This window comes from Nicotiana tomentosiformis, chromosome 9, assembly GCF_000390325.3.
Source record: "Nicotiana tomentosiformis chromosome 9, ASM39032v3, whole genome shotgun sequence".
Taxonomy (NCBI): domain Eukaryota; kingdom Viridiplantae; phylum Streptophyta; class Magnoliopsida; order Solanales; family Solanaceae; genus Nicotiana; species Nicotiana tomentosiformis.
Window position 1 is genome coordinate 42,371,554 of NC_090820.1, and position 22,929 is coordinate 42,394,482.

Below are 22,929 nucleotides of genomic sequence, written 5' to 3' on the forward strand. Positions count from 1 at the left end.
TGATTAAGCCAAAGTTGATACAATTTTGAAAATGCCTAAGCCTCGAAATATTTATGAATTGAAAAATTTGCAAGGAAAGCTAGCTTATCTTAGGAAATTCATCTCGAATCTATCTTGGAGATGCCAACCATTCAGTTGCCTTATGCAGAAAGGTATACTTTTCAAGTGGGATCAAGTGTGTAGCAATGCCTTTGAGAGCATTAAATCCTAATTGATGAAGCCTCAAGTTTTAGCAGCTCTTATACTTGGAAAGCCATCGATACTATACATTGTGGCACAAGAAAGGTCTATTGGAGCACTGTTGGCCCAAGAAAATAGTGAAGGGAAAGAAAAATCTCTTTACTACTTGAATAGGATGATGACACCAAACGAACTGAATTATTCGCCAATTGAAAAGATGTGTTTGGCGCTAGTCTTCTCAATTCAAAAGCTGAAGCTCTACTTTCAAGCTCATGTTGTTCGTCTTGTTTCTAAAGAGAATCTCATCAAGTTCGAGATATCAAAACCTGTTCTTAGTGATCGACTTACGAGATGGTACCTCCAATTTCAACAATTCAAGATTGTGTACGTCCCTCAAAAGGATGTAAAAGGACAAGCATTAGTAGACTTCTTGGAAGATCATATGATACCTGATTACTCATAACTAACTGATGAACTAGCTGACAAAGACGCAATGGTCGTTGAAGTACAACCTCCATGGAAGATGTAGTTTGATGGTGCTGCACATCGCAGAGGAGCCGGTACTGGCGTAGTATTTGTCACTTCTCAAGGGGAGGTTCTGTCCTACTCCTTTACGCTGACACAACTATGCTCCAACAATGTTGCTGAATATCAAGCAGTAATACTTGGGCTTGAAATGGTTGTCAATATGAATCAGGTGCAACTGCAAGTCTTTGGTGACTCCCAATTAGTGTTCAACTAGCTTTTAGGTAGCTAGGAGGTCAAGAAACCTGAACTACGCACTTATCATAAGTTTGCTAAAATATTGATGAGATAGGTTGGTGATGTGACTATTCAACATGTACCTAGGAAATAAAATAAGAAGGCTAATGCTTTAGCTACCCTAGCTTCATCGTTAACACTGCCTGATCAAGCGCAAGTTGCTATCTGCCAAAAATGGGTAGTACCGCCGCCAAATGAGTGTGAAAGTGAAGACAATGAACTCTAGCATCTTGTCGATGTTTCTGATACTGAGAAGGAAGAATGGAGACAACCTATTATTGATTACTTGAGCTATGGGATACTTCAAGAAAATCCGAGGAGAAGGACTGGAATCCGCCGTCGTGCACCTCATTTCCTTTACTACAAGGATACTCTATACAAATCATTTGAGGGAGTACTCTTGCGATGCTTAAGGGAAGATGAAGCACTCCAAGCTTTTCCAGAAGCACATTCTGGGTATGTGGGTCACACTAGTCTGGACCAAAGCTCCACTTCCATATAAAAAGGATGGGATATTATTGGCAAACGATGGTAAAAGATTACTTGGACTACGTTCGAAAATCCAAGGCTTGCCATTTCTATGAAAATTTTATTCATCAGCCTCCCGAAGTGTTGCACCCGACTGTTGCATCCTGGTCATTTGACGCTTAGGGATTGGATATTTTTAGACCACTGCAAAAGTCCTCTGGTGGGCACCTATACATCTTGGCTACAACTGACTACTTCTTAAAATTGGCTGAAGATGTTGCTCTTAAGGAAGAAAAGAAGGAAAATGTTGCAGGTTTCATTCGAGTAAACATAATCTATCGCTTTGGCATTCCTCGTTACATAATAACGGATAATGGCAAGCCATTCGACAATAGGTTGATGAACAAGATATGTGATCTCTTTAGCTTCAAGCAACATAACTCTTTGATGTACGATGTGCCGCCAATGGTCTAGCTGAGGTATTCACAACGAGATTGGCGTAACGTAACTCTATGCAACTTGTTAAATAAAGTCGTCTCCAAATCCAAACGAGATTGGCATGACCATATGGAAGAAACTTTGTGGGCATATAGGACAACTCACTGCACGCCACCACAAGTGACCCTCTATTGTCTTGTCTATGAAGTTGAAGCTGTTTTTCCACTTGAGCGTGAAATACCTTCATTACGATTAGCTATTGAAGAAGGGATCATTAATGAAGAAAATGCTCAGCTTCGATTAGCAGAGTTGGAGGCTCTTGATGAAAAGCGGTTGGAAGCTCAACAAAGTCTTGAATATTATCAAGCTCGATTATCTCACGCCTTCAATAAAAGAGTACGCCCGAGATCCTTTCAAGTAGAAGATCAAGTCCTTGCCATACGAAGACCCATTATTACTTCCCATAAACCTGTAGGGAAGTTCACTTCAAAATGGGATGGGTCATATGTCGTACAAAAATATTACTCAAGTGGGGCTTACAAGCTGGTTGATGCATATGGCATCGGCCCTATAAATGGCAAGTTTTTGAAAAAGTATTATCCTTGAAGTTGCAACGCTCCTTGAAGCACGAGCCGAAACTGCATGTTCCTACACTCTTGGACCGCATGAGTCTAAACTATGTACGGTCCACCAAAACAAAAAAAGAGTCCGCTAGGTTGAAAACTTTGAAAGAGCTTGCCTAGGATAATGATAGGACATAAAAACAAAATCACCCATTCTGACCTATGGTATGATTTGATCCTCTTCACCGAGGTACGTAGAAGCTTAGAGTTTCATTATGAGTTCAGTAGCATGAGTTCAAAAGATACATAGTGCCCTAATAATTATTGGAATGAAGTACGATGGAATGTAATCCATTCAATTAGCACTTGAAAATCAAGCTGAGATACCATTCTTCTATTAAACTTTAGATCCCATTTGATTTAAAGGGGGCAAGCCGCTATGGTAAATTGGTGTCTTCAATGAAATGATTATAGTCTTTTAGGAGGCTACAAAGTATTTGCATTGAAGTCTGGGGACTCACTATGTCTTCATGTTTGCATAACCTTCAAATTTGTTGGTCTTCATATCCGCTCACTGCCCTACAAGATGGAAGAGAAGAGAGGCGTCAAAAGGGAACACAAGTATAAGAAGAAAGATTGCTTGGCACAACGTTTCAAAATCAATAAGACTTGAACCCAAGATATTTGTAAGAATGGAGCTCTTGAATTTCGATTAATAGTAAGAAACGTCTTTTGATCCCGAGACTTCCATACCAAAACATAAAAGTTTTGGCAAAGTAGCATCAATTCAGAACTGTCGGTATCTCAAAATCTGATGTTGATCTCGAAATACTATTTGAAACTATCATTAAGATATTAAATCCTAAATTTTGGACATGTTTTAGATTTTGAAGTCTTGTTTTCATGAAATCAAACGTTTCTTGATTTTGACATTCCTACATCACGATATAAAGGTTTTGGTAAAGTCGCGCACGTTTGAAATTGTCAGTGTGTTGAAATTTTATGTTGATTTCGAAATATTATCTAAAACTATCCTTAAGGTATTAAATATCTCAATTTGGATATATTTTATATATTGAAGTTTTACTTCTTAAAAATCAAACGTTTTATGATATCAATGTTCCTACCCTAAGATACAAATATCTTAGTGAAGCTGCTTAAATCTGAAACTATCAACGTGTCAAAATCTAAAGTTAATTTTAAAATATTATATGAGGCGATTCTGAAGGTGTTTAATTCAGACATTTGAATATAACTTAAATTATGGAGTCTAGTTTCCAAAAAATCAAGTGGTTCATTATTTCGGCATTTCTACGCCAAGATACAATTTCTTTGGTGAAGCTGCGCATATCTGAAACTATCAACGTGTCAGAATCTAAAGTTAATTTTAAAATATTATCTAGAACTATTATAAAGGTATTTGATTCCGAATTTTTGATATGTATTAGATCTTGAAGTATAGTTTCCAAAAACTCAAGCGGTTTATTATTTCAGCACTTATACGCCAAAATACAAATTGTTTGGTGAAGCTGCACAAATCTGAAACTATCAACGTATCAGAATTTAAAGTTAGTTTCAAAATAATATCTGGGACAATTCTAAAAGTGTTTGATTCCAAATTTTGGATATGTATTAGATTTTGAAATCTAATTTTCATAATCAAACGGTTCGTAATTTCAGCATTTCTACCCTAAGAAACGAATTTTATTATGAGATTGCACATATCTAAAATTGACAGCATGGTACAATATAAAGTTGGTTTCAAAATATTGTCTAGGACAATTCTGAAGGTGCTTGATTGCATATATTGGATATGTGTTAGATTTTAAAGTTTAGTTTCTACAAAATCAAATGGCTCATAATTTTGACGTTTTCACACTGAGATATATACTTTCTACTGCAAAGCTACAAAGGTGATGAATAATATTATCTTCAAACAATGAGAGGATGTATATTCAAATATAAAGAACTTCGAGACATGAACTATAGCGATGTTTAAAAGAAATCCAAGTTCTATTTTGTGGACGTCAATACATTATGTTAAAAGCAAGCAAATATTTATATTGAACCGCAAGGAAAAAAAGGGAGAACATCAATAAAAATGCGCAACATAAAGTAAAGATGATGGAGTTTTCATTTCCAATAGTAGTCGCTAGTTAACCAAATACAAGGAAAAATAAGAGGCAAATAAAATACTCTATCTAGGCTAATCTAGACACAACTTGTAATTGACCAAGTCTTTAAGGGTGGACTCTAAGTATTGTTTCTTCGTCTCCACGTCGGCCAAGTCATCAGCAGTCGCCAAGGAAATATCAGAACATCTACGGTACTCCTCTTCAACAGATGAGACTCTAGATTCAATCTCTTGAACCTCTTTCTTGGCAGCATCTAAGGAGAGCTCTTAACTTTTTCACCTTCTCCTTGGCCTCTTTGAGAGACTGACTGGTGACAGATAATTTTTCGACCTTCTCCCCTTTTTCAGTTAAGAGAAGATCAATATGTTCCTTGGACTTTAAAAATGACTCTAATTTGTCAACGTCCACAACCTTATCAGAAAGAGTTGATCGTGCCTGATCATATGAAGTGCCAAGCTCAAAGAAAGACGTCAATAGGTCTTTTAGAGGGAAAATATCCACACCCTTTACATCCATCTCCTCGAGAATCAATTGGATCTCGAATTGAAGAAAATAAGCATTGTTTGCAGTAAGGTCGGAGAGTTTAGCATGAATTTTAGCCCAGGCATTCATAATGAAATCCTTACGAATAGTCAAGACAACCATTCTTCCATCAAAGATAAACATCGTTGGTGCTGATCGTTGGTGAATATTAGGCCCCGATTTTTCTCCAAGATTAGGAATGGAAGTCGCCTCTAGGTCTGACATAGATATTGGAAGTAATTTCCTCGAGTCTGGCTCTGTCACGGATTCACTACTACCTTGTGACTTGCTTTGGTGTGACGCTATCAAAATATGAACATCATTTGGCTGCATAGAAAAGGATAGAGGGTTAGTGAAGTTAGTTGGATATTATAAGATAATATGAAAGTTCTAATCATTATCTCTTTAATAGCCGTCAAAGTCCTTGAAGCACAACCAATGCTATCAGTAATCTCGACTACACCCAAATTAGTGTCTCCTTATTTGTTTGAATATAGCTTCACCCGCTTGAAATTTTGATCTCCATAACTACTATCACTCTCATTTTGGGATTGACATTTTTTGGAGGTAGGAACAACTGTGCCTAATGGAATGTCCCTTTTTTTGAACTTCTTTATATGGAGGTCCCTTGATGTCGCATGGTACAACCACTTTTGATTTTAAAGTAGGAGGTTTGTCCTCCCTGTTATGCTCTTGAGGCGTGATTTCTAAAGGCGTAGTAGTAACTGGCCCAACGATATTCACCAAAGATTGCAAGTGATTTTCAAGGGAGTTTTTATGCACTCTTTCCCACCAAGACTTATAATCTGGCGAGACATACTTCTTTATCTTGCGCATGATATGTGAAAATGTGGCATTTGACCTAATTTTAGAAAATACACAAGTTCGTAAAAGTTCCAATCCTTTATTGTAAAAAGGTCTTACAAAAATCTCAATCTAAGCAACCGAGGATGTCTTGGTAAAAACCCGAATTGACGACTGAAGCGATGAGGGATATAAGGCTCCACAATTAAGGTCGATCCATTTCTCAAAGGAAGGTAATTCGAATGAATACTCATAAAATAATTTGACTCATACTCTTCCTCGTTACCATCATCATAATAATAATAAGGTTGAGAATTATTTGGCATTGTGGAAGTCCATGCGGCACTTTCTCTTTCATGAATATATTTTTTCGCGTCTTCATTCCCAAAGTATCTCGTTGTTCCCTCACCTGAATATATGGTCATCAGAGAAGTAGCCGGCCTATTTGTTAGAGAAAAATAAATCTTGAAGTAACATGCCAACCAACCATACACATAATGAATTGGGAAGTAAACTCTAGACGGATGGAGTGGTGAGCCATTTGAAATTGTATTTAATCCCCCGTAGATGCTAGCTAAGACTGGAACAACGAGGTTAATTCTCTGCCCACATGCTAGAAGGCCTGCAATCTTGATAGTCTCAAGCCTAATGGAGTCGCCTTCTTTTGTATGGAGCACAAAGACACATAACCAGCGTGATAGAAAAGCAGCCAACTATACTTCATCTTTCTTGTTGCTTTTAATGCCAAGTTTAACAAATAGTGCATTTTCAACTTTTGACAATTCACCATTTTATCTATGGCTCCTATAGGGTTGTGTGTTGATTTGGGACGAGCTAACTTCTTTTCTTTCTCGTTGGTGGTTGTTCATACTTTATAATATTTTTGCACCAAAAATATATCCATCTTCTCACAGGGACGTCATGACTTTTAGTGTTTCCCTCTCGGAGTTTGTGATATGCATCAAATAATTGCTGACAGGCTTGTGGGAGGAACATTTTATCCTTGTCGTAAGCACCTGTAAGTTCTCGACTATTTGAAATAACTTCCTCAAAAGGAGACCCCATTAAAGGCAGACCCCGAATAGTGCATAAGTCCCAAAGGGATATGGATAACTCTCCAACTAAGGTGAGCAACATGTTTGTAAGAGGACACCATGCCTCACAAAAAGCTTGCATGATACTTGTAGAATGATCATACGTAAATAATAAAGCATAGACATCATCGTAAATATTGGTGGCCCTTAATGTTCGATGGCTCCTACTAAGAATATCTTCGGTCCACTCCCAATAGCCAGGAACATGATAAAATTCGCCACCAAAAGTTAAGGAATCACTCTAGTGTACTTCTCCTTTGAAGATTCATCTACCTAAGCATGGGAGAGAACTTGCCATATTCTTAACTTTGTGATTATGGGAACAAAGAGTCCATGTCTTGAATTTATGTTTGGTATTTTCAAAAGACCAATCTACCAAACAAAATGGATTTTGCAAGGGTGGCCACGAAGCTACATATAAGCCGGTCAGTGGTATATCAACTAGTAAGGTGGTCTCCGTTTTACTATCCATGTGCTCTGAAAGTACAGGATATTTGGACGTGGAGGAAGACGATGCTGAGTCTTTGAAGTAAACCATGTTCAAATTGCATGGAAAAAAAATATTTGTTAGTATTTAAGTCAAAAGGGCATAGTAACAACCATGATCTTGAAAGAGAGCATGGATAAGTAAAATGTTCGCCTCAAACGTAAAAGGTTTTCGTTGCGAATTTTTAATGGTGTTCGTCTCGAACTTTTAAAGGCATTCAAATTTTTAAAATTTTCGTTTCGAATTTTTAAAAGGCATGTGTCGAACTTTTAAAGGTGCTCGTGGCGAACTTTAAAAGGTCCTCAATGCCGACTCTTACATATTTCTACCACGAGCTTTTAAGGGTCTTCGCCATTTTTAAAGGTCTTCATCGCATGCTTTTAAAGGTCTTTACCGCGAACTTTTAAAGATCTTCACTGTGAACTTTTAAGGATCTTGACCATGAGCTTTTAAGGATCTTTGTAAGAACTTTTATGGGTCTTCGACACAAATTTTAAAGGTCTTCATCGCGGACTATTATGGGCTTCGACACAAATTTTAAAGGTCTTCGTCGCGAACTTTTTTGGGTCTTCGCAGCGAATTTCTATGGGTTTTCGCCACAAATTTTAAAAGTATTCATCACAAACTTTTAAAGTTCTTCGTTTCGAACTTCTGAAGTACTACTATAATTTGTCGCCTAATTGAATTAAGTTAGCCGGTGGCGGTGACACAAGTCCCTCGATGTCCAAAGCCGGTATGGTTGCTGTGTAATAACAATTATAATTGGAGACAAAGAACAATAGGAATTGTCAACTGGAAAGAAGTGCAAATAAGAAGATTATGTGGAGAAAGTGGGGTTGAGCTATCTAGACTTATGTTTAATCATTACAAATGAAGAAAATATTTTCTAGTTAATTGCAATTCTAAGTACCAAAATTTTAACAGTTACGTGGCATACTTGGGAATTTTTATCTCTTTACACAACTAGGATCGTGTACTTGGAGGGAATTGCTTCTTTAGCTCAAATCTACTTAGCAATTGTGGAAGAACTGAAGCTAGAACGACATGCTATAACTTGCACGGATAAAATGCCATTTTCCTTGAAAAAAAGAGATGTTTCAATTTTTGCCGTAACTTCAAGCCTAATCTGTGGGGGCTCGCTAGCTTACATCTTGATAAGTGTTGAAGTATGGACATTTGTAGGCATGTAAAATTTATTGGATTCAAATTCAATAAATAACTTGGATTATATTTTTAATATACTAGTCCAAATACATTTATGGGCTAATATATGAATTAATTATATAAGTCCAATATATATGGAATAAATAAATAAGTCTTAATCCATTTGGCTAGCCCATTTAATTGAGCTAAAGTGATTATCCCATTTCATTAAGCCCAAGATGTCATCATCCTAGAGGTCCAGTTTGGTGTCACTTGTCAAATGACGTGGCGCGCCAAGTCAAACGCAAGAGCCAATAAGATCATGCCATGTGTCAAAATGACAAGGTATACCATGTCAAATTAAAAGGCCAATGAAATCGCGCCAAATGTGCGAGTAACATGTTCTAGCCAATCAAATGCGGTATTGTCACGCTTCAATCTGATTGGTCAAAAATAGTTTGTTTTCATCACAACTCTTCCCTCCCACAACTATAAATAGGAGTGTTCATAACTCAGAAAAGATATCAGAAATTATAACAAGAAGTAAGAGAGAGCTCGTGGATCAAACACTGCAGATTTCTCTAAAAGATACAAGCATTCAAGTGTTCTATGGATTAAAACATCAAGACGAAGATTCAAAAACAAGTTGCAAACCCTTGGATTAAAAATACATTAAGATCAACATCAGATCTCAAGCATTTGGATTAAAATAAAATAAAATTCAAGATTAAGTTTGAAGGCTCTTTTATTTACTATTAGAAAGAAGAATCAACGGATTCATAAAGAATGTAACGCTCATATTGCAACGCAATATTTTCCGATCTCAAATATTTTCTTGACGCGATTTTATTGTCTACAACTAGTACATAAAACTTACCTTAAATAGTGCCTCCATAAACCCTAGGTTCTAGGTCTTGAAGTACTCTTTGATTCTCAGGTGGAAATCTAGGTTTCACGAATTAGAAGGTATTAAACTATGTTAAATTCTTATTTTCCTAACTTGAATCTTTTTGAAAACTCAACTTGCGTAGCATAAGATGACCGTGGCTTAACACCTCCTAGAAAGGGATAAATCCTAACTCTTTGAGGTGTTAAGAATGAGAAAAATATATTTTTGGACCTTTATAAGTCTAGGGTACTGTTGTTATGGCTCAAATTTTTATTCAAATCACCTCAAATGTATCCAATAAATTCCAACACCACCGCTCAAAATAAATTCCAAAATTAAAAACCTAAATTTTCAAACTAAAGTTGAAGCTAGCTTCAATAGCTTACAATGAAAGTTTAGCTCATTGTAATTCATTATAATTTAAAGTAGTCGTATAAGAATTCCACTTTCTTTTGTCCTTTGTGGTTAGTATAATCTCTAACGATTAATTTTAGCGGTATAATTACATACGGTTGTTCTATAGCACCTATAAAAGGAGAAAACGAAAGAGATAATGGAGAATGGTGTAGTTTAGATAGTGGTGAGAGAATTTGATGCAAAAAAAGATTTTAGTGCTTGATTATCAATTTTAATAGAATTTTCCTTCATTCTCACTTGTAGTTGTGTTGCTATTTACTATAGTCTTATGTGATGTGATTTTTTATTTTTATTTTTTGCTAATTGGATACATGAGGGAGAAAGAGGGGAGAGAGGGGGATGTAGACCAAAGAGAAAGTTGGAAGTAATATTTTAGGATTTGCTAAATTAGTAGTATTTTTGCTCTGAAAGGCTTTATTATTTTTGAGTCACGGGCCGTCCGAATCCAACCTCATGAGGCCAACTACTAACTTGGGTTGGGCTAAAAAGCCCCAATGTTCTAGAAAAATGTAAACCCAATTCATCCAACTAGTCATCTCCTAATCCTCAATTTAAATCCTATCCAAGGAATTATAATCTCATCCTACACGCCGATAGCTCTCATAATTAGGGGAAACTTAATGCTTAAAAATCAACCAATCATGAAATAACATTATATACTCAATAATCTATCTGTGAAATTTCTTCAAAAAATCAAAAGACGCCAAACCTATTACAATTTTTGCCCCATTAAACTTAACCTCTTTAATTTGACATGTGTCGAGAAATTACGTCTATCGTTGAATTTGTGAATTAAGCTGAAAAAGAAGAAGAGATATTGAAAGTATTTCCCATCATCAAATCAAACCTTTTGAACGTTTGAAGTTGGAGTAGCAGCGAAGTTGATGCAACCAACGTTATATCATTTAGTGTAGGATCAAAATGTACGAAAATTAGTTAAGGTATAAACAAATTAAACAGTACTTTTTTCTCTCCCTTGCCGACTAGACCCCAACCCCACCCATTAAGAAAAATCTTGAAAGAGAAGTATTTTTTCTGTTCGCTATAAACCACCAGATCAACACAGGTCAATTATCTGTCAAGTGGTTCCAAATTGACAGATGTATTAGTGTTCATAGAACGTACAATAAATGTAACGTTGGTTGGGAATAATATTTGAACACTATATATAGGGATAGTACAAGATTTAGTAGGGTGAAAAAGATATATCGTGTCACACAATAAGTGATACCTAAATTATTTTGTCTTTCATTTTCTTTTTATGTGGGGGGAGGGGTGGTAGATCCATGAATAGAAGGAAGATCGAGGAAGAACGTACAATGATACAAGAGTTGTTTAGAATGGTGTAATTGATAATTCATGGTCAAATTGTAACGCGGTCTTAATTGAAAGTAGAATATATCAACTCTGGGATAAGAGAATAGAAAATCAAGAGTATATTTCATTAGTATCTATATAAAAACATTGGTTAAACATTTATAAGCACTTTAATTTGATTCACAATATTGCTTTTTACATACTTCAGATGTATTTTTAAGAAGATACTACTGATTATTATGGAAAACACGCATGCTACGAAAAGAAAACTTTTACAAGCAGTTAACCGCCAAATGATTGCTTATGATCACTTGAAAGTTGAAACACATTAATTTATGTTGTAACAAAAGGCAAAAGGCCGGTAATTATAGATAGCCTTTCACTGTTGGATTGTGACAGTTAACATCCCTATCTGTGGACATATAAGTTAAAAGCTAAATAATTTGTTTTACCTCGAAAATAAACATAAGTTGATAAGATAATAAAAATAAAATACCCGTAACTTCTATTCCTTTTGTTCTGTTCTTTTCACCACACTTCCAAATTAGTATACATAAGGATCAACAGATTCATAAGATTAACTTGGCATTCTTATTTATTTATTTATTTATTTATTTGACCAAGGCACTATTTAGATGGAATGCCAAATATTGTTGAATATAAGTTGTATAAGGGTAAAAATCGAGCTCATGATACACTCCGGCCTCCAATAGGGTAAAACGAGCTCGAGATATGATTGCGAAGGATCAGAATCGAAGCAAAGGTCTCATCGAATCAGAATTCGGAGCACGTTGTCTACCTTCGAGAATATCGGGGTCATAATTCGAGATCGATCCAAATCGTGAAAGACTTCGGAGAACATTGTGGGCAATCAAGCACGACCAACAGAAGGCCGTAATATCAGCGACCGGCCAGATATCACTGCGTGGAGCTTGGCACGTATCGATGAAGAACCGACAATCAGTTAAACCGATTTTTTCTTTTTACTTTTTATAGAGTTGTACTTAGAGTAGGATTCCCCTACTATATAAAGGGGGGATTAGGCACATTATAAAACGCATTCCAAAGCAATATACTACTATTTTCACTGCAATTGTATGCTTTTTCACTCGTTCATCGATATTGTTCACTGTGAGCCCGGATCGATGGTGAAAAAGTCACTAAGGTTGGAATCTTCCTCCTCGCGTGGTTTGAATCTAATGTATCTTTACTTGTCTATTCTTACTCAATTTATCGTTTTGTATCGAATTAATACGCATATCCTTAAAATCACTCACAAATTTAATTACTATCCGATTTTGAGGGTAAACAGTTTGGTGCCCACCGTGAGGCTAAGGATAATAGTGGCAATTTGATACAAATTTCCATAACACACCCTACTTTACACTTGTTCTTTGAAGTGTCTTTGATTTCAAGTCAAAGTTTAATTTGTCGAACTCCCAATCTGCCCCTCTAAATACGGATGCTGAGTCTGGCCACAATGGCGAGAACAATAATACGGTGCCCGGTAACGAGGTGCTCCTTGCCGATCCCAACGCAATTTCGGCCACAGATCCGATCGACGCCAACTCACATGTGGCCATTAACACGAATTTACCTACCGATCCTGAGAACAGCGTCTGCAGGGGAGTCCGATCGGCAACCCAAAATACTCATGACGGTGAAGGAGATGGGATCAACTTAGCGGTGATCTTCGAAATATTGCAGGCTCAGCAGGCAGCGACACCCCAACTACAGAACCAAAGCCGCGCTCCTAGTAGAGTTGAGCCCGAACTGTCCCGGAAAAACACTCGCAGAAATGAACCAGCCATAGATAGACTAAATGAATCTAAACCCGGAACTAACCCTAAGATAATAAATATGCTCGAGGAATTGACAAAACGGGTAGAAACGGGAGAAAAAACAATTGAAGCCAACGACAAGAAGGTGGAGACCTACAACTCCATGGTCGACCAAATCCCCGGAGCACCACCGATATTAAAACGCTTAGACTCCAAAAAGTTTGTTCAAAAACCTTTTCCTCCGAGCGCAGCTCGGAAGCCGATCCCGAAGAAGTTTTGCATTCCTGAAATTCCTTACTACAACGGAACAACTTATCCAAATGAACATGTGACCTCGTACACGTGCGCCATCAAGGGGAACGACTTGGAAGAAGATGAGATCAAATTTGTCCTGCTGAAAAAGTTCAGAGAGACCTTATAAAAAGGAGCTATGATATGGTATCACAACTTGCCCCCAGTTGTATTGACTCATCTGCTATGTTTGCAGATGTTTTTGTAAAAGCGCACGTCTGATCCATCAAGGTCGAGACCAGGAAGTCGGACCTTTTCAAGGTAAAGCAAAGAGATAACAAGATGCTCAGAGAGTTCGTGCCAAGGTTTCAAATGGAACGGACGGACCTGCCACCGGTAGCAGATGGTTGGGACGTTCAGGCCTTCACCCAAGGACTCAATACTTGAAATTGATTGGCTTCGCAACAGTTGAAGCAAAATGTGGTAGAATATCTGGCTGTAACTTGGGCCGATGCGCATAACCGGTACCAATCAAAAATTAGGGTCGAAGATGATCAGCTTGGGTTCCCTTCTCGGTCTGTTTATCTCGTCCAAGCTAGTGACAGATCCAAAAGAGACATTGATCGTGAACCAAGGTCAAGTAGAGATCGGTATCAACCGTACAATGATGATAGTTGGGGTAACGGGTCTAGATGAAACCCTGGAAGAAGTGAAAGGAGAAGCAATCGAGGTCAAAATAACTAGGGACTCATGAGCAAAAACAGTTTTGACAAGCCCATCGGGCCTAAGGAAGCACCGAGGTTATTGGAATACAACTTTAATGTTGATGCTGCTACTATCGTATCTGCCATAGGATGCATCAAAGATGCCAAGTGGCCTCGGCCTATACAGTCCGATCCATCCCAAAGGGATCCCAACCTAATATGTAAATATCATGGCACTTACGGCAACAGAACAGAGGATTGCCGACAATTGAGAGATGAAGTATCCCGGTTATTCAACAACAGACATCTCTGGGACTTCCTGAGCGATCGACCCAAAAACTATTTTAGGAATAGAGATTCTAGTAAGAAGATTGAGTAAGAGGAGCCTCAGCCTGTCATTAACATGATCATCGGTAGGTTCGACGTTCCCTATGGGACGATGTTAAATTGCACCAAAGTATCCATGACGAGGGAAAAACGGACTCGAGATTACGTACCAGAAGGAACCTTGTCTTTTAATGATGAGGACTTTGAAGGCATCGTACATCCCCATAATGATGCACTGGTAATATCTATACTCATAAATAAATCTCGAGTTAAGCGTGTGTTAATTGATCCAGGTAGCTCGACCAATATCATTAGATCGGGGGTCGTGGAGCAACTAGGTCTACAAGACCAAATCGTGTTTGTAGTCGGGGTTCTAAACGGATTCAACATGGCATGTGAGACCAGTGAAGGGGAGATAACATTACCGGTGAACACCACCAAAACCATTCAGGAAATAAAGTTCTGTATAATCGAAGGAGACATAAGGTACAATGCTCTGTTCGGGAGTCTATGGATTCACAACATGAGGGTAGTACCCTCGACGCTGCACCAGGTGATGAAATTCCCGATGTCAGGAGGGATTAAAATAGTTTACGGAGAATAATCGGCCACAAAGGAGATGTTTGCGGTCGACGAGGTGATCCCGGTATCCACACTTTTGACATCGAAGGGTCTAGGTCCGGTGGCCAAAGACGAAACCAAATAGTAATTACCGATACCTGCCTCGATCGAACCGGAGAAGCAGGGGACAGATGAGGACGACGACTACAGATTCCCAGGTCTTTCATAGTCCCCGATGATTCCGATGCCACCAAATCAACAGTCGAAGAACTGGAGCAAGTCATATTGATTGAACACTTGCCTGATCGTAAGGTACACCTGGGCACGGGGCTAAGTCTCGAGCTCTAGAAAAAACTCATTCAATTCCTTATAGCTAAGATAAATTGTTTTGCTTGGTCCCACCTTGATATGACAGGGATTCTGCCGGAGATAACTACTCACAAGCTAAGTCCGGATCCGAAATTCCATCCAGTCAAGCAAAAAAGTAGGCCCCAGTCCGAAGTCAAGCATGCATTCATCAAGGACGAGGTATCTAAGCTCTTTAAAATAAGGTCCATCCGGGAGGTTAAGTACCCGGATTGGTTAGCAAATATAGTAGTAGTCCCTAAAAAGAGGAATAAATTAAGAATGTGTGTAGACTATAAAGACTTAAACAAGGAATTCCCCAAGGACTCTTTCCCTCTGCCAAACATCGATCGCATGATCGATGCCACGGCCGGCCACGAGATCCTTAGTTTTCTCGACGCCTACTCCGGGTACAACCAAATTCAGATGGACCCGGACGACCAGAAAAAATGTCCTTCATCACTAAATACGATACCTACTGCTATAACGTAATGCCATTCGGACTAAAAGGTATCGATGCCACTTACCAACGCCTAGTAAAACGGATGTTCGAAGAGCAAATAGGAAAATCAATGGAGGTTTACATTGGCGATATATTGGTTAAGTCCCTGTGAGCAGACGACCATTTGAAATATTTGCAGGAAACCTTCAATATATTGAAGAAATACAATATGAAGTTAAACCCGGATAAATGCGCATTCAGAGTCGGGTCCGGGAAATTCCTCGGATTCATGGTGTCCAACTGGAGAATCGAGATTAATCCCGATAAAATCAAGTCCATCGAGGACATCACCATTGTGGATAATGTCAAGGCTGTTCAAAGGTTAACTGGGCACACAGCCGCTTTGGATTGATTCATCTCGAGGTCCTCTGACAAGAGACATATGTTCTTCTCACTGTTGAAGAAGAAGAATAACTTCTCATGGACCCCGGAGTGCCAACAAGCCTTGGAGGAACTCAAGCGGTACCTCTCGAGCCCATCTTTGCTTCATACTCCGAAGGCAGACGAATAGTTGTACCTGTACTTGGCGGTATCCGAGGTAGCAGTACGTGGAGTCCTGGTCCAGGGAGAGGAGGTACACAGTTTCCTATATATTATGTTAGCAGAACCCTAGGCGAGGCCAAAACTAGGTATCCTCACCTAGAAATATTGGCGCTCGCTTTGTTAAGCGCCTATAGGAAGCTAAAACCGTATTTTCAATGTCATCCCGTATATGTTGTGACTACTTACTCATTAAGAAGAATAATGCATAAGCCTGAGCTATCGGGACGATTGGCCAAATAGGCCGTGGAGATCAGCGGGTACGATATCGAATATAGACCCCGAACCGCCATTAAATCTCAAATTTTGGTGGACTTCATGGCCGACTTCATGTCGGCCCTAATTCTTGAGTTCAAGAAGGAGTTTTTGCTGAACTCGGGGACTTCTTTTGGAATCTGAACCCTCTTTACGGATGGTGCCTCGAATGCAAAGTGGTCCGGACTTGGCATCGTGTTGAAGCAATCGACGAGTAATGTAGTTAGGCAGTCTATTAGAAGTGTAAAATTGACTAACAAAGAGGCCGAGTATAAGGTCATAATTGCGGGTCTTGAACTGGATAAAATCTTGGGGGCGAGGTGGTCGAAGCTAAGTACGATTCCCTCCTCGTGGTGAACAAAGCTAGTGGAACGTTCGAAGTCAAAGAGGAACGAATTCGAAGATACCTGGATAAGCTACAGGTAATGTTACATCGGTTCACGGAATGGACTTTACAACATGTACTTCGAGATCAAAACAGTGAGGCCGATGCTCTTGCTAACTTGGGATCATCGGTCGACAACAATGAATTCAACTCGGGAACAGTCTTACAACTCATGAAATTGGTAGTGGAGGAAGGCCATGCCGAGATAAACTCGACAAGATTAACCTTGGACTGGAAAAAGAAATACATAGATTACCTGAAGACCGGAAAACTTCCCTCGGATCCTAAAGAATTGAGAGCTCTACATACGAAGGCGGCCCGGTTCAGCTTGTCCGAAGACGGTACCCTATTCAGAAGAGCATTTGATGGTCCACTCGCCATATGTCTGGGACCGGGAGATACCGAGTATGTTTTGAGGGAAGTCCACGAGGGCACTTGCGGGAACCATTTGGACGCCGAGTCGTTGGTTCGGAAGATAATTAGAGCCGACTACTACTGGATCAGCATGGAAAAAGATGCAAAGGAGTTCGTGCGAAAATGCGATGAATGTCAGAGGCATGATCTGATGATCCATCAGCCCAGGGAACTGCTGCATTTGGTCTTTTCACCCTGTTCGTTCATGAAATGGGGAATGGACATTGTTGGTCCCCTGCCCTAGGCACCCATTAAGGCTCAATTTATCTTATTTATGACTGATTATTTTTCTAAGTGGATAGAAGCCAGGCATTTGAGAATGTCATGGAAAATGAGGTTATTGATTTCATATGGGACCACATAATATGCCGATTCGGAATGCCGACCGAGATCGTGTGCGACAATGGGAAGCAGTTCATCGGCAGCAAAGTGAGCAACTTTTTCGAGGACCATAAGATCAAAAATATCCTATCAACGCCCTATCACCCTAGTGGAAATGGGAAAACAGAGTCTATGAACAAAACCATACTCCAAAACCTTAAAAAGAGGTTGACCGACGCCAAAGGGAAATGGAAGGAAATCTTGCCCGAAGTCCTATGGGCATATCGTATGACCTCAAAATCTAGTATCGGGGCCATGATCTCATCCAAGTCATACCTCTATTCAGGGTTGTGAAATGGTTGATTACAATAATAGTACCCAACAAGGAGTAGGGATCGAATCAACAGGGAGATGAGATGAGATTAGTGATATATATTTGGATAAATCACGTGAAGTATCTTGGTTGCACTTCCACAAATATGGTTTTGTTTTTACATCTAAAATAACATTAAGGATTAGAATTGTAAAGATATAAAACTAGAGAATATTTTTTTTAGATGGTTTTCAAATATATAAAGTCCTAGGGGTATGACCTTCACCTAGGTGTTTGCCTAACGAGTTGTACACTTTAAAGCTTGTTTTGTTGGTCGGGGTGTATTATAGCAATCAACACTCAAATACCCACTCAATACCTCTCGGTAAGAGAGTGATTTTGCCTAATTTTACTTTCTCAAGTCCAAATGGGTATTGAACAAAATAGTTGATAAAATGCTCGAGTCGGGTTTTACTATCTCTAGGTTTAACCCTTTAATTGGGACTATCAATCTCTTGATTTTATCCCAAATTCTTGTTAGCCATGTTTTTCTAGACTAAATCTCTCTTTCTCAAGAAGAGACCAAGTCAATTAGGCATGAGATAATATTTGCAACCATTAAATCTTCATATAAAAGCAAGAATAAGGCTAGATAATCAACACCCAACCATAAACAAGTAATAAATCAAACATCCATTAGGTTTACACACTAGGGTTGGGTCACAACCCTAGTTAGAAATCTAGCTACTCATAATGGGTATAGAAAAAAATAAAGAAGAAAAGATAATAAAACTCATATTGCAAGATTAAAAGATAAATATTCAATGTTAAATCACCAAAGTAAGCTAAAGTTGCTTAAATAGGCAAGTAAAAATGGCTATAAGATTTTTAATCTTCAAAACTTGACCTAATTTCATGAAAGTAGTCTATTTATACAAAGCTAGAATTTTCGAAAACAATTGCCCTTTCGGAGGTTCTGCGGCCGCACAATTATATGTGCGATCCGCACTTTTCTTCAGATCTTGATAGGAGTTTATTTTGCGGCACACAATTCTGGATTGCGGCCGCATCTCTCATGTTCTGCGGTCCGCACAATTCTAGGTGCTGCCATACTAGGTTATTCTGCGGACTGCATATTTCCTGAGTGCGGTCGCATAACTATTTCTGCGGTCGAACAATTATTGTGCGGTCCGCATTTCTTCTTGAACTTGAAATGAAACTCTCTGAACTTTGGCTCTTACGTAGCTTCTGCATTGTGAGGCCCGCATTTATTCTTGAGATTGAAATGAAACTCTCTGAACTTTGGCTCTTACATAGCTTCTGCGGCCGCACAATAATTGTACGGTCCGCACTTTGCACTGGGGCTCTATCGATTTTCCTTCACATTCTGCGGTCGTAGATAGAAATCTGCGGTCCGCACTTGAGCTTTTGTGCCTGAGTTTTATCCTTGTTCAGATCACTCCTCCTTGAGTTAGATTTCATCGTAGTGTCTCATTTTCCAATACTCATGTAGGTAAGCATATTTCATCAGTTTTCGGGAATACAATTAGACACTTTTGGATTAAAACAAAAGCTAAGGCGCTAATAAGTAGTCAAAATTCCCACTTGTCAACTCCCCCAAACTTAAGCTTTTACTTGTCCTCAAGCAAATAAGGTAATTCCCACCTCTACAAGATAAGAGCTATTCCAGCTAATCTAAGGTGAATCAAACACACATCAATTGGAACCAACAACCACCCACAACACTTATGAATTATCAACAAGGCAATGATTTGAAGTTTTAAGCACAAATAGTTCTAATGTGACACTAGAGCATCAAGAGTTAACTTTACTCATCAAGAAAGTTCGCTCTTTCATGTAGGTCATTGTGGATCCCAAACTCCTCCTCCTCTACTCTCTGTTAACATATCTCACTTAAGAATGTAGCACTCACTCCAAAGATTTGTGAAAAGTTCGCTCATCTCTCTCAAAAGAAGGTCACAAGTACGACTTTAAGTACCATATGCTTGCCTCTCATGTAAATCACCACTAATGTAAGTTCACTGGGCTTGAAATCACGTAGGGAGTTTTCGAAATGTAATGAAGGCTTTTGGACTGAGGTAGAAAATGTTGGAATAAAACGGGTTCATCTTTCCTTAACCACTCCATTTTTTCTTTTTGGCTCATGCTTTGCCGACTCTTTGAGTCATTTTCCTTTTTCTTAGGGAAACTAGAAAGACTTAACATCACTCTTTCTTGGTCATGATATTCGTTTTCTCCTTCTTTGTTTTCTCCATGCTTTGCATTTTTTGCTTTTCTTTGAATCCCTTCAACTCTTCAACTTATTCCTTTGCCTTTCCTTTTCTTTATTTCTTTTCTCTTTTTATACCTTGATACCACTTTCAAATTTCTCGTCTCTCCCCCAAACTTATGTTTTAGCCAATTGTTTCTCAAGAGTGTTAAGGAAATCTCGGGTGCCAAGAGAGGATCACTACAAAACGGGTAAAGACTTGTAATATGGTTATCAAATGAGAAAGGTTTTAGGCTCAAAAGGGTTGACTAGGGATAACAACATTGGTGGGTCATGGAAAAATTTAAAACGGGTCAAGGAGAGCCTACAATCACTTCTCAAGTCAAGCAAAACTTAGAATTTCGCCTAGAAACACATTCGGGGCAAGTTTTAGACCATTCGCACGGGTACTTGGACTTGCAACAAAATATCTCACATCTCACACAACTGGATTGTTAAAGAGGATAGAGTCGAGGTCCCACAAGAACCATATTAGAGATTGAACATCACTAATGGTTCAACTAAACCACTCGATTCTATCCTCTTTAACAATCCAGTTGTAAAGTCTGAACTAATGGTCAAAATGTCACTAACTAGAGCTATTTCTTTCCAAGAACTTGTTTTTAATCATAAGCATGTAGTTAAGTGTGTTGGTACCAAGTGAAGCATGTTTGACTCTTCTAGTTCGACTCAATTAGGTCCTCTTATTCATTATTACTACTGTTCTTATCTAAACATCAAAAACGGACTCAATCCCTTAAGAAGGTTGTCACGCCATCTATCATTGGGAAGAGTCACCCAGTTCACAAAAAAACCACCTTTGGGAAGAACCGTGGCATTAAGAAAACCAAAGGCTTATTGATCACTTAAACATGAAAATAAACTACTAAATTAAAAAGAAGTTATTAAAGTAAATAAGAAGCTATTACACTAAACATTGACTACTGAGAAAACAAAATAAAGAAGCTATAAAGAAAACTGCTGAAAGCATAAATGAATATACAAACTGAGAAAGGGAAAGAGAATATATACATCAATAGAGAGATAAGAATATGTACATAATGAAAGTAAAAATAAAAAGAGAATGTTATCAGTTATTACAGGCCAATGTCAAATGTCAAATCAAAATAGACTCCACCCATCTGAATAAAAATAAGCATTGTCCCCAATGCTTAACAAAATAAAAACAAGGAAGGTAAAGAGTAGAGAAGACTCCCTATGTGGTCTCCGTGTCCATAGAAGCATCACCTCTCTCAGGCTCCTCCAACTAGATCTCATCATCCTCTGCTTAGAGAGTAGCTGGGTTGGTGAACATCTGTAGCAGTTCCTCAGCAATGTGGGTAGCGAGGTCTGGCTCCTTAGACTCGATAGCTGGTGCCATGGTGTTGATGGTGTTTCTGGGTCTACTGGTACTGATGTAGCTGTCTCCATCAGTAAGTCAAACGGAAGGTCTCCAGCTGCTGCTATATTGGTCACCTCTCGTCTCAACCTATCAATTGATTTTCTTCGAAGCCTGAGATTTCCTCATCTTCATCACTTACTTCCCAAGCTCCTCAATTTCCCCCCCCATGTGCCACCAAGGTGTCCATGATGGTCTTCTGATTCTCTAATATTTTCTTCAAAGTTTCCTCCACTGACGGAGGAATCTGGGGTGCTGGGCTAGAAGTCTGAACTGCAACGACACTGGATAGGTCAGACAGCTTTGCAGTAGCTGCCTACATCCAGTTGTTGAGACTCACCGGTGTCTAGGAGACTCGCAATGCAGAGAGTGGATAAGTAGAGGAGGAAGGCACTGATACTGATGGCCCTGAAGATAGAGGTGGAGGTATGGAAGTTGTATCGGTGGAAGGCCCGGTTGATGTGGAAGGCATGGCTACTGTAGATGGCATGGCAACTGAATTTGCAACTACCACTGATGGCTCATCAGACTGGCATACGGTATTAGTTGACTTATCCTTGTTCTTCGGGTTCCTTGGGTCCTTCAGAGAGTACCAGGAGAAGGGCTGCTTAGCCCTAATCTTCGTATCAAAGCTCTTGGGCTCCACCCTCGCATTCGTGAGATACTTCGTGATAGTGTTGGGATATGGATAGGAGCTTTCACCCTGCCTGACAACCAGAGACATGTTGGCCAACATGATGGTACCCACATTGATTGGGTACCCGACCATTATGGAAGAAACTAGGACTTCTCGAGAGATTGGGATATTGTTTTCATTTCGGCTTAGGTCTATGCGACTGCACACAAATGTTTTCCACCCTTTTGCTTCAACATTGAGGGTGTTCCATTGAATGGGAACCCCTGCTGTGATCCATGGCGGTGGTGGTCCTAGAGCTGCTAGAAGCTCAGCTAGCCATGGGCGAGCTGCATCGCCCATAGCCAGCTTTTCCAAGTATTGCACCGACTCCACATCCTCCAACCTTAGGTATGCGTTCAGAGTGGTTTGGTCAAACCTCACTTTTAAGTTCCTCACTTTCGTCACTTTGGTCCCCTTCTTGATGTGTGCCACATTGGCATTAAATTCCCGGACCAAGTGCTCTTTGGCATCTACTACACTTTGAGTGAACCACGTCCACCCTTTTCTCTCCCGAAACTATTTTGCCACATTTGGATTGTACCTATCCAAGTCTTTCAATAGAAACTGACACTCAAGTGTGAGCGGTCTCTAAGTCCACCACTCTCGGAACCTGTTGAATGCAGTCAGGCTCACGAACCTATCTTCCCTAACTTCCATCTTGTTCGACCTTTCGAGGCCGGCAACTCT

General features: G+C 39.1%; 2 protein-coding genes across 2 annotated transcripts; both read left to right on the forward strand.

Moving 5' to 3' along the window:
* The first annotated feature begins 214 nt into the window (after positions 1–214).
* On the forward strand, positions 215–1,884 carry LOC138898664 (uncharacterized). Its single transcript, XM_070184745.1, has 4 exons — positions 215–564; positions 733–877; positions 1,199–1,398; positions 1,611–1,884. The coding sequence occupies exons 1-4, from the start codon at positions 215–217 to the stop codon at positions 1,882–1,884; spliced, it is 969 nt and encodes a 322-aa protein (XP_070040846.1).
* Positions 1,885–1,977: 93 nt separating this feature from the next.
* LOC138898665 (uncharacterized) lies at positions 1,978–2,454 on the forward strand. The gene has a single exon (XM_070184746.1). It carries the CDS (start codon positions 1,978–1,980, stop codon positions 2,452–2,454), a length of 477 nt encoding a protein of 158 aa, XP_070040847.1.
* The last annotated feature ends 20,475 nt before the right edge of the window (positions 2,455–22,929 follow it).

What these genes read in the sequence shown, in the direction of transcription:
- LOC138898664 (XM_070184745.1), top strand. Translation starts at nt 215, where the DNA reads ATGAAGCCTCAAGTTTTAGCAGCTCTTATACTTGGAAAGCCATCGATA. An exon ending in TTTCAACAATTCAAGATTGT is followed by an intron (nt 565 to 732) that starts GTACGTCCCTCA and finishes TGCACATCGCAG; the next exon opens with AGGAGCCGGTACTGGCGTAG. An exon ending in TTTCCAGAAGCACATTCTGG is followed by an intron (nt 1,399 to 1,610) that starts GTATGTGGGTCA and finishes GGATATTTTTAG; the next exon opens with ACCACTGCAAAAGTCCTCTG.
- LOC138898665 (XM_070184746.1), top strand. Translation starts at nt 1,978, where the DNA reads ATGGAAGAAACTTTGTGGGCATATAGGACAACTCACTGCACGCCACCA.